Source organism: Phodopus roborovskii, unplaced genomic scaffold, assembly GCF_943737965.1.
Source record: "Phodopus roborovskii unplaced genomic scaffold, PHOROB, whole genome shotgun sequence".
NCBI lineage: Eukaryota > Metazoa > Chordata > Mammalia > Rodentia > Cricetidae > Phodopus > Phodopus roborovskii.
The window spans coordinates 6,599,637-6,611,853 of record NW_026126416.1 but is presented as its reverse complement, the minus strand read 5'-3'; the positions used below and the strand labels follow the sequence as shown (position 1 = coordinate 6,611,853).

The 12,217-nt window shown below is 46.4% G+C and overlaps 1 protein-coding gene across 1 annotated transcript; it reads right to left on the bottom strand.

Annotated features, from left to right (window-relative positions):
* Positions 1-2,409: 2,409 nt before the first annotated feature.
* On the bottom strand, positions 2,410-5,365 carry Cd93 (CD93 molecule). The gene is made up of 2 exons (XM_051183218.1): positions 2,973-5,365; positions 2,410-2,715 (listed from the first exon to the last, which is right to left on the bottom strand). Exons 1-2 carry the CDS (start codon positions 5,090-5,092, stop codon positions 2,691-2,693), a joined length of 2,145 nt encoding a protein of 714 aa, XP_051039175.1. The 5' UTR covers positions 5,093-5,365; the 3' UTR covers positions 2,410-2,690.
* Between the last annotated feature and the right edge of the window lie 6,852 nt (positions 5,366-12,217).

The following is a 12,217-nucleotide window of genomic DNA, read 5'->3' as shown; positions in this document are numbered from 1 at the left end:
CATACTTACAATGCTGCCTCCCATCACCAGCACCACATAAAAGACAAAAAGTAATTATGGTCACCTGAAACTAAGGGATGAGAGTGAGAGAGCTGAAGGCTTGAAGGTATCCCCCCCCCAACCCCACCCCCTACCCCCGCCAAACTCTCTGGAAAATGAAGAGTAGGAGGAGATGAGTTGGTTCTAAATACAGTTTTTCCAGGTATGGACTTAGGAAAATTCTGTTGCCAACCAGAACTTTCTCTCCTTTTCACAGGCAGGGATTGTCCTGTCTCTGCTCACTGATTTCTTCGGTGGTGGGGGCATAACCTAACAACCTTCGCCCCCTTTGGACAATGGAAGTTCACTTATATACTGCTTGGCCTCTTAGATTATCAAACCCCAAATTTTCCCGTCTCAAACATTAGGCTAGCAAGAACAGATGGGAGAGTAAAGCACCTGTTTAGGAACATTGAATGGCTTCCTTGTCCTCGACACATGAGGTATGTACGGTTCTGCACAGGCTTTGGCAGGTCAGAGATGAAAGAGCTCTGCCTCCATGGGAGGGGCTGATGCTAAAAGCACACTTTGAGGAAATATGTTCATCAATCCTTTCCTTGCGGTGGGACTTACAGAGAGGACCCAGTGCCCCTGAGAGTGTTGGGGATGGGGTTCTATGTCTACACCCCAAGTGGTCTTAAGTCCCACACAGCAGCCTGAGCATAGACCAAGTAAGGCTATGGGGAACTTAGACTCAGTTTGTCTTCCTCACCTCAAGCCATAAGAATGAGCAGTGGGAGGCCTGGAGGTAATGGTGTTGTACATGGGTTCATGTCAGTCCATACAGATACTGCCATCTATCTAAAATCATCTGGTAGGTGCTGGTCTCTGTGATAGACTGGCTGCCAATCTCAAATATTGCCAGGGGTTCTGTGGCCAGTGAAGTTTCTTGCCAATTAGACACAGCTTTGGTCTCCTTTATGTTCCAAATACCTACATTCTAACTGAAAGACAGATGGTGAACTGATTTTTAAATGCACAAATTTCAGGCACCCTGTTGAGCTCCATATTTCTCCATCCTCTTCCAACTTTTTTTTTCCTTGTGGTAGGGAGGTTCCTGTTTTGTTTTAAGATACTTCCTTAACTCCTCAGGCTTTGAATCTGGTTGTTATTCATCTTCACTCCTCAGATGTCAGCTTGAGGGATGAGTGCATTTGAAGGCAGATATGAAAGGGCACCCTGGTCTGAGAACAAAGACTATGGATCCCGTGATGAAGACGCTTCCCAAATGCAGAGGCAGTAAAAGCCTTCCATGAGATGGAAGGCCTCCTAGAGATACTGACTCACCAGGGCTGTCTTCTAGTACCCAGACAGAATTGAGAAGCTGGAACACCATCACCGACAGCAAGCTTAAGGGACAGTTTTGCAACTGTACACTTTGAAATAAGCCTGTCAATCATAAAATGGCTCTAAGCAGTTTTAACGGTTGGAAAACGGCCTTTCTGTTCTCTCTTCCCCTTTCCCTTTTCTCTCTTTCTCCTTTCTTAAGCAAACAGAGAGAACCTTCTGTGTGACTAGTCCTTGATTTGATGCATGCCATGCCACACCCACAAGACAGACCTGAAGTGCTCCAGATGTGCTCTCAGCTGTGAACTGGGCTTAAACTACATTCATGTGACAGCATTCAAAGCAAAGTTTCACACATCTTTTCCTTGTAGTCAGAATAGAATGAAAGCCTCTTATTCCAGCTACCCAGTTAGGGGTGGTGTTAAGGGGAGACAGGGTGCCCTGCGGGTAGCTGGGGCCCTGTGCTGCCTCAAAGACAAATTGTTCTTGGGGTTTTGTTATTGTTTCTCAGTAGCCAAGTGTGTGTTAACATCAGTCCATTCAGACGATTTAGTTCAAGTATCTATTAACTCAATCCCTGCTGCTTCCCTCTGGCTTATGCTTTTACCAAGACCTCTCAGTCACTTGAAGTAACTTTCCAGTTCCCATCTTTACTTGCCCATAGGCTCAAGACTATCAGAAGGTTAAAATGAGGGGCTAGGATGTCTAAACATCCTGCCTGCTTGCTCCCTAAGCAGTTAGTTGAACTTCCTCCCATTCTGATGGTTTCAACAATACTAAGGGGGATTGAGGGGAAATGCCAGAAGTCAAATGTACACAAAGGCAGCCATCCTGAAAAATTCCCCATAGGAAGGGTAGAACCTTCTTCTCACAGAGTTAAATAATTAAGTGCATTTGTCCTCCAGCCTATGAGGAAAGGGATCATTTCCATCCTAGTTAGCACCAGTAGCTCCTTTTCTTCTCTGATGAATGAAGAGATAAGAAAAGTCTTTGAAGCACTCCCCCTCCCCATTACCCCCTACTCCCACCCCGTGACTCCTCATGCCCTGATCACGAACCAGAGAAACACATTAAATCAGTCGATTACAGATTTGAAAAGGGTATGTGAGGCCTGTCATTATCCACAAAACTCCCCACAATGGCAAACCACATACAGCTTTCACTCCCCCCCCCCAGGCATATCAAATACAGCTGGAAAATACCTGCCCATCCTAAGTCACCAACCAGGCTCTTAAGGGGAAGGTGCATATTGTTTGCTGAGAGTCCAGTCCAGTCTTTCAAAATGATGTGGACCTCCCCTCATGCGGGAGTTGGAAGCTCTGAAAGTAGTGGCAGCTGCCTGTGTCTCTATGGCCACATTGTCTTCAGCAGTCCGTCCCAGGTGTCGGGCTGTGGGAAACAAAAGATTCCAGTGTTGGAAGCCGTGGAATTCTGTCACATTCGAATCCACATTTGGGTTCTTTGACTCCACTCTACATGCACTCCCAGGACAGATAGGCTCCCTTTGGACTGGACTGCAGAGGTTGGGCTTAACATCAAATTGCCAGCTGACTGTTCCTGCTGTGTCTGCCTCCCAGTATTGTGGTCTGTGCCTCCCACCCCACATCTGCCCACCCAGGTACCCAAGTAACCTACAGCTTTTTTACCTGTACTGGTTCTCCAGGGCTCGGCTCTCGGCTCGCTCTGGAACCCAGGAATAGCTGTCAGCTGCATTCTGAGGCTTCTTCTCTTTTATCTCCTCCTTCTTGGCTCTCCTTTTACGATAAATGAGAAGCCCCAAGGCCAGAGCCAGCAAGAGTGAGATGGCCACCACAGTGCCCAGGATATAGAACAAAAGCAGCTTCTGCCCATCAGTGTCACTGTCACTGTGCGCTGCCACAGAATCTTCATGTGTGGGCTTGCTGTAGCCAGTGGTCATGGGGAGATGTGTATCCAACTCCATCCAGACACCAGATGCCTCACTAGGGACTGGTATTTCTGGTGGAACAGAGGCAGAGGGGGTATCCGATCCCAGGGAGGGTTGCCCTGTGGGATGTCCTCCCTTGGAAACATTCTCAGAGCCGCTGTAAGAACTGGGCATTTCAGTAGGAGGCACAGTACTCCCCTTTCTGTCACCTTTGCCTTCCTTTTGGGGAGCCTTGGTTGGTGGTTCTAAAGACATGGTGCCCTTGATACAAGAGACCCCATTGGGAGCCAGCTCCCAGCCTGGCTGGCAGCCACAGCTAAAGGAACCCTCTGAGTTGAAACACAGGGTGTCACATGGACTGCCCCTGGAATCCAAACACTCATCTATATCCTCACATTGGGTACTGTCTTTCCCAGACAAGGCATAGCCTTCTTTACAGGTGCAATAGAAAGAACCATCAGTATTGATGCAGTGATGGGCACAGGGTGCGTGGGCAGCAGAGCATTCATCCACATCCTCACAGGCCTCCTCTTTGGGGCCACTGGATTGGTAGCCCAGCCAACATTCACATTGGAAGCCCCCAGGGGTGTTGATACATTCCTGGGCACAGGGGGAGTCCTGGCACTCATCTATATCTACACAGTGTACTTGGCTAGAGTCCAGCTGGTAGCCATTGGGACACTGGCACGTGTAGTTCTCGCTGAGGGGTACAGGATGGCATGTGCCCCCTCCTGTGCATGGGTTGGAGCTACAGGGGTTCCGAGAAGCACAAGTTACTAGGTCATCCAGCAGCCGGAATCCAGGCCGGCAGCCACAGCGGAAGGAGCCATCCCCACCTTCGAAGCAGTCCTGCTGGCAGCCCCCATTGTTGAAACTGCAGCCCAACTTGGGACTTACACAGACAGGGCCTGAGCTGCCCCAATGGAATACACCTGGAGTCTTTTCCTTGCATAGGAAATAGTGGGTCTTACTCTCAGCCTCCTCCCCACAGACTACATTGGCTGCAGAAGCAAACGGCACAGCGTCCAGGGAGGAGGTCGTGGTCTGAAAAGGGGTGGTATAGGTCACCTGCCCTGGACCACCCAGGGCAAGGGGACTGCACATGCCTTTGAAGTTGAATTTGCACAGGAAACCTTCAATGTTGTTACCTGGAGCATCAGGAGTCCCACAGGGGCTCTCATACCACTTGGGGAGTTGGCTGGGGTGAGGTGTCAAGGATATGTCCAGTATGAGGGACACACAGCGCTTAGAGGTACAGGATCTCTTGCTCTCTTTGTACCAGTTTGAATAAGCTGTGTCCTCTCCACCACCCACCCAGCTGAAACCTTTCATTGGCAAATCGTTGTACGTACACTTGCCCTTCTCTCGCTGGAGCCCGATCCAGAATTTACCCATCTTGGTTTCCAAGGGTTCCTTGGTCTTCAAGAGCTGAGCCAGAGCTTGCTGGACATACCGGGCTTCCTCCTCGCTCTTCACTGTGGCTAAATTGCCTCCATTCTTATGGCAGCAATTCTGGGCTTCAGCGGCGCTCAGCTTGCCCCAGTGGGCAGTATAACAGGCAGTCCCCTGGCACACGACAGCCCCTGAATCAACAGCAGCCCCTGCCCAGGACTGGCCCAGGAGCAGAAGCAGCAGCAGCAGCAAACCTGTTGAGGTGGGCATTTTGCTGTGTCTTCTGGGAGAGGCTAGACTCCTCCACAAAGACAGCAGCTGCCACTGGATCTTGGAGTTTGGCACCCGGCTGTGCTCTGAGGGGAGCTGAGGACTGTGCCTCTGCTGCCAAGCCACCGCAGCTCTGGCGCAGAGAAGGTTACAGACTCCAGGCTTTTCACATCCCCGTCCCCCTGACCCGGGGCGCATCCTGTGCTCTAGTACTTCTTATTTCTCACCGGATGCTGGGGCTTCCTGCCGTGAATAGCGGTCTGACTCCTGTTGCCTTCATCACGGTTTTGTTGTTCACAGGACAGCATTGTCGGTCTCTGGCTCAGAGCTGTGGAAACCCGATGGGGAGAACAGGAGCCAGGAGATATGGCTGCTTTATTTTGGGTCCGTTCACTTTTCCCATAGCATGAAGAGCCCCAGTGGCATGCTATCTAGTGAACAGAGGCTTTGGGGGCCAGGGACTACAAAGGATCATCCAAGTAACCCATAATAAAATTCCACTTCAGATTGCAAACCACCAAAAGAGAAAGAAAAATATGTGAGGCTAGAGACACAAGGCCATGGACGATAGAGTTTTCAGCCTTTTTTAGAAGCAAACTGGATCTGCCTTTTTTCCTATCTTGTGCCGCCCCCCCCTTGTTTGTGGGTCTTTTTTTTTTTCCTTCTTCTTGTATTCTTCCAATCATGAACTTTAAATAGATAGACAGTTTTTAAATAGGATTTGGGCCGTGGGAATTTCTGGATTTTTAACAATGCCAAGCTCCCTTAGAACATTAAGCCAAATTGGGTGAAAAAAAGGCTGTTTCCAGGGTTTCCTAGAGCATTGTGAAGTGCTGGGGTCACAAGAAAGATCAGAGGACAGGAAAATGAACCCGACCTCCCTTGTCGAAGGGGATACATGTCTCTGACCCCAGAACTTACAGGGAGTTCAAAAGCAGTGCCAGGACAGGCCATACACATCACAAACACCTGGGCCAACACTCCTGAATCGAAGGTTCTTTACTCAAGCCAGTCACGAGATGGTGGAAACTATGTCTAATTGTTCCCGCACCCCACCTCACTCCCCCCACACACTGTGCTCTACCCTGCCCCAGCGAGACTCAGAGACCAAGCTTTGGAATGATGAAGACTTTGAGTGAAGCACTGTCAGGTAATCTAATGAGTCCAAGACATGGTAAAAGCCAATCAGAGTCCTCCCAGCACAGGCAGGACACTGGGCAGTTCCTGAGCTCCCCTCTAGGGCCAGCGGCTGGTTACACTGTTATCTTCTTTGGTCTTCAGGTTTCTTTGTAAATTCCAGACTTGAACTACCAGACCACATGCCCCCTCCACAGGCAAAGGTGAACAGGCAAATAAATGTTCTGATGATTATTCCATGACCTTAGATGAAGTTTCTTCCTCCCACTATCTGACTGGGAGTGTAGTAACGACATAGTAAGGAAGCAACCCAACAAAACACATGAAATAACATGTGTGTTACCACAGATCCCAAAACCAGGGGGAAGTTGGGAGCTAAGGAGACACTGAAAGGGAGAGGGAAGGGATAGAGAGAAGAGGAGGAGGAGGGAAGGAGGAGAGAGGGAGGGAGTGTCAAAGCCTTTAGAGGGGCTCAGGATGTTGTCGTGGCAGGTTTTTTTAGACAGTGCCATCTGGGGTTCAGAACAAATAGGCATCATTCCCAAAGATTCACTCACACCTTTTTTTTTCAGGTGTCCATAGAATTCCATCCACCATATCAATCTATTCACCTAATTCAAACAAATCCTCTACTTACCTACCACCAATCTATCCATCTATCTACTTATGCATCTATCAGTCTAACAACTTTTCGTATTGTATGCTAGGACAAACACTGAATTCCAAGAGGCATTCTTGCCTTCATGATTTCAAATATAGACCGATTTGAACAATTCAGAGTTAAGCCACTTCACTGAAGGCAACATAAGGCAAAGTCAGGGTGACAGAAATGACCATCATCAGGGTAATAACCTGGTAGTAGGAGGTAGGCATTATGGAAGGGGATACAATGTAGTTAGACTTAAGCAATGGTTTTCAATATTCCCAATGTGATGACCCCTTGGGGCAATGGATTTGAGAAATATTGAAAATACAAAGCCAGCTTTTGTTGGTGCTGTGGTGTGCAGGCTGCCTCTATGGTTCTTATTAACAGCTAGGGTCCTAGGAAGCTGAGTCCCTTGGAAATGAGGATATGAGGTCTGGGACAGAGAACAGTAGAGACATACTTCTTCATTGTCAGCCTCTCCCAGGTCCTCTTTCTTAATGAGGACCTACTTAGGACTCTTAAGCTACCCCCAGATTTGAGAGAAACTAGGAAGTCAGTGTCCTTGGCTCCAGGGCTATGGTTTTGGGTTTGATGGAGGTCAGTACTCACCTTCTACCTCCCAGAGAATCTAGGTTTCTAAAGCAGGTCACTTCTTAATATTTATAACCTTGATTCAGCATCTTTGGGTTTGGGTAGCAACATGGGCTAGCATTGATTCATAACCTTCTTCTGGTCTATATCTGTGACTGTTCAGTCCAAGACCAGTTCTTTCATTAACTTAGCACCCTACAGGAGTTTTCCAGCATGTCCTATTGTTGCTGCTTGAAGACACAGGCTGACTTATTACACAGGGAGGTGCTTAGTCTTACTGCAACTTATTATGCCATGTTTTATTGATACTCATAGGAAACCTGCTCTTTTCTTGATGGAGACAGAAGAGGAGGGGATTGAGGCTGGGAGGAGGAATGGGGAAGAGGGACTGGAAGGGGGAAGCTGTAAAATAAATAGATGAATAAAAAATAAAGAGACAGGCTGAATGAGTAGCTGACAGCTTGTTAACTATTCTGGCCCACAGATTTGTGCCTGTATTTCTTAGGTGACATTTTCTGGTTTCCACAAAGGAACTTCCAACTTTACTTTGCCATGTGCCAATATCATAAAGAGGGCATTCATCTAGGAGGAAGTATGATTTGCTTGTTTACCTGTTAGCATGGAAAGATATTTCTGTAACACGCGCTATGAAAAAGGCCAAGATACCACTTCCTGATTTCCCAGTTATCTGGCTGACTGGGCCTCAATTCTTACATCTCTCTTTTGTGACTAGAGATAGAAATAGGCCTTGTTCTCCCTTTTAAAATAAGGAAGAAAGCTAGGAAAGAATAGCATAGGCTAGTCCAGTGCTCACACAGTAGGTGTGACCACATACTTTACAAAGCTCCCCTCTCTGAAGTACACGTATGAATTTGTTCACACAAAGTAGAAAGGAATTCTCCTGATTATTCACATCTCAGTTTTACTAGCACCTCCCCCCCCATCCTTTTAAGACAGGGTCTACTGGAGCCCAGATTCCCTCTAAGTAGTCATGTAGCAGAGGGTGACCCTGCACTCCCAATCCTCTGCCTCCAAAGTGCTGGGATTATAGGTGTGCACTAGCACAGATGGCCAACCCCCTTGGTCAAGGAAACCTGCTTGGCTTCGTTAGGCTGATCTACTGCAGAGGTAGCAGAAGTCACAGAGATCCTGCTCAGGTTATGCCTGAGAGCTCAGGAGGATGTAGTAGCAGTTTGCAGTCTTTGGATGGGATCTCGCTGCCATTTCTCAAGTGCTTATAATAGATTGAACGAAAACCTTGAGGAACTGTGTGGTACCTCACATGCTAAATTCCCCCATGGATACTGACTGGCCACAATGCACATTTATCAAACTTCTCCAAGGCCTTATCCTTAAATGGCAGGAATCAACAGCTCAAAGTCCAAAAGAACTTTCTTTGCCAGATCCTTAGATAAAAATCATTTCCACTGTCCTAGAACTATCCCAAGTCTGGTGGGTGCTCAGAGCTTTGGTCTCAAGTTATCTGTTTCCACTCTGTAGTCATGCTGAGTGCTCTGAGCTTCCTTTCTGAATTGATTTTAAAAGGCTTTTTCACATCACGCTGGGAATGGAATGTTCTGGTCTCTAATCTGGGGATAGTTCAATCTCATTTGGTAGCAGATTAGTTGGTTGGTGGTCATTCAGGCACCTATCTGTCTTCTCTCTTTTTATGCAAGGTTTAGAAACAGCCTACATTCCTGTCAGCAGTTGTTCCCTCCAGTCCCCCATCGTGCCTCCCCATGCATGTCCACTCTCCTCAGCGTACTTGTTCGTACATGAATGCCCTTGGCAACATTATCTCCACATGGGGTGAGGTGCCCTCACCTTGTTCCTCTGAGAACTGGAACTTGCTGGATAAGCCAAGCTGGTTAACTAGAAGGTCCCAAGAATTCATCTCCCTCTGCCTTTAGAGCTAGGATTACAGATGCACATTGCCATGTCTATCTTTGTTTGTCTTCCAGGCATGTGACTCAGGTTCTTATGCTTGAATGGCAAGTACTTTCCAATTGATCTGTCTCCCAGATTTTCTTTGGTGTTTAGAGACAGGGTCTCATGCAGCAAGGTCAGGTCTTGAACTCACCTTATAGCCAAGGCTGGCCTTAAACTCCTATTCTTCCTGCCTCTACCTCCCAAGGACTAGGATTACAGGCATGTGCCAATATGCTCAGTAGTTTTTAAAAATTATCTTTTTATTTCTGTTGTATCTCAGCATTAAATCCAAGCAGGGTCTTTGATAAACCCCTTCCCCACACAGGAAAGCTTTGGCTGGCCTAATCTTTAACGCTGTGATCAACCATTGTGTTAACAATGCACATGTAAGCCACGTGTGAGTCCCTTTTCATTACTTATTCTTTAATAAGCAGAGATTAATTTAGAGAATACACAGTTACAGAGCAGGTGTCTGCCTGTGTGAACCACACTGTTAATGAGTGAGGGCTTAGCTCCCTAATCTACGCAGAAAAACCAGTACTACATAGAACCAGGATTTTGCAAAAATACAAAAACTTCATTGAGGGCTGTTGTGTGAGCTCAATCTGTTTAACCAATGACATTTGAGGTGACTAGCCCTATGAATTTGGTCTCTCTCTTTCTCTCTCTCTCTCTCTCTCTCTCTCTCTCTCTCTCTCTGTCTGAGCAGGAGCTTTCTGATAGATCCTCATCACCCTTGGGCAGGACAGTGGCAGCTGGATCAACAGTGGTGTCTTGTTCTGTATTCATGAGTCTGTTTTTTCATTGTATCCCTTAATAAAATTACAGAGCAGACTTAGTAGGTTATCACTTCACCTGGTGCCCCACATTGGTTACCAAATGAAGAAAGACAAAGGATTACTTTACCACTTATTATCAAGCAAAATCACAGTAATCACAAGGAAGAATGATGAATCTGAAACAGATCACCAGGTGTTCCACCACAGCCTCCACTTACCTTCCTTGTTCCAAAAGGGCCTGTGCATCCCTTGGCTCCACCTTATCTTTTGGGTCACATACCTCCCAATCAAAATTCCATCCTTTGGACCAAACTGCACTGGACCGGTGATAGAATTCCTGTAACGGAGGGCCAGCAATATAATTCAGTGGGCAAAGGCACTTTTTGACAAGCCTGATAATCTGAGTTTGAGGCCAAAGAGTCATATGGTAGAAGGAAAAACTGTCTCCCATTATGTTGTCCTCTGGTTCACACACAATACACACACACACACACACACACACACACACACACTAAATAAATAAATATATAAATAAATATTAATTTATAAAACCTCCATCCAGCAGTGGACCAGCAAGGAACCCTGTTGTCACAAACTTCAGTCACCCCCCTAATCAGTTGTGGGGAATTTGGCTAGACAGGAGAAGGAAAGGACAGGATACACACTGTCCTCCAAACTAAGTGTTTCTTTTCAGGAGAGCATCCTGTTCTAGGAGAGGAATGTTGAGCCTGTGATCTCAAAAGGTCAGAGGCTAGACACACTGGCTTCTTCTGAGAGTGTCCTTCTTAAAAAGCTGGTTCCAACTGTCCTTGAGTGGGCTCTAGATGCCTTTGTTAAATAAAGAATTTGTGTCTTGGTGTCTCCTGTCTTGGAGCCAGTTTCAAAACTATCTGAGGTCTATCCTTGGTCCACAGAGAGTAAGCTCTCATAGTTGGAAGGTAGGTGGGGGTTACTCAGCAGGTAGGTAGCCAAGCTATATGATTGCCATTCTATAGTGGATTCACAGGGTATGGTAATAGCAGAGTGTAAGAGACTGAACAGAACTGAGTCATTTAAGATTCCATGATTCTGAGCATGGCTAGGAGAGTCATCTTTTGGGTAAGATACAACCTTTGCAATGAAGAATTCACAGCAGCTGAGAATACCTATGCCAAACCTGCATAAGAATATGTCTTTTACAGCAGGTATGGATGCAGGAGGGGCTCAGGAAGACTTTTCACTGCTGAACTATTTACTATTGATGCACTCAGGAAACCCAGGAGGCTCCTGTGATAGCGCCAATACAATGACACAGATGTCCCAGGTTAAACTAAATGAGTCACAAAACAAAACCCAAAGTCGTGATTCTGTGAAAGAAGGGATGAGACAGAATAGAGGGGAATGGGAAGGAGATGGAGATAAGGGAAAGTCGGAGGAAAAAGTAAGCAGAATGTATCACGTACATGGAATTGTCAAATTCCACATACGTGAACTTGTCAAATCACAAAATTAATGAATAAAAATAACTTTAATAGAAAAGAAAAAGACTCTATCATTCCATGTGACTCAGGGAGGCTCATACTTTCCATCTACAAGTATAAATCCAGTCTGGGGAAACAGACTAACAATAGACTAATAGAACAAAAGCCACAATAGAATTTACACACACACATGCTCAGCAGCCAGGTAAAATAATGAACTTGAAGAAAGGCTGTGTGAGACTTAATTCTTGCTGCTTTACTTACCTCACTCGATATCCCAAGCTTGCCCCTAACTTTCTATCCTCCTGCTTTAATCTGTGGAGTGCTGAGATCACAATCATATACCACCATTCTCAACATAATGCCCTATCCATGGGTATGGAGCACAGACACTCTACAGCAGAGTTCTCAACCTGTGCGTTGCAACCTCTTTGGGGGGTTGAGTGAAATTTTCACAGGGGTCACAAATCAGTTATGTTACAATTCACAACAGTAGCCAAATTAGTTATGAAATAGTAACAAAAACGGTTTTATGGTTGGCAGATCACCACAGCATGAGGAACTGCATTTAAGGATCACAGCATTAGGAAGATTGAGAAACACTAATCTAAAGAATGATCTTCCCAGATAGTGAGATCAACAACTAACTTATCTATGGAGCCCTCATCTAATACCTGTTGGAAATAGGAGCAAACACCCATACATAAACACTGAGTAGAACTAGAACCCAGATGCAGATGGAGAGGACAAGACCAGGCTGCAGAAACACAGAGAGACAGCT

Coding starts and splice junctions, on each gene's coding strand:
- Cd93 (XM_051183218.1), bottom strand. CDS start 5,092: ATGCGCCCCGGGTCAGGGGGACGGGGATGTGAAAAGCCTGGAGTCTGT. Junction 2,716..2,972: donor GCCCTGGAGAACCAGTACAG/GTAAAAAAGCTG, acceptor TGTTTCCCACAG/CCCGACACCTGGGACGGACT.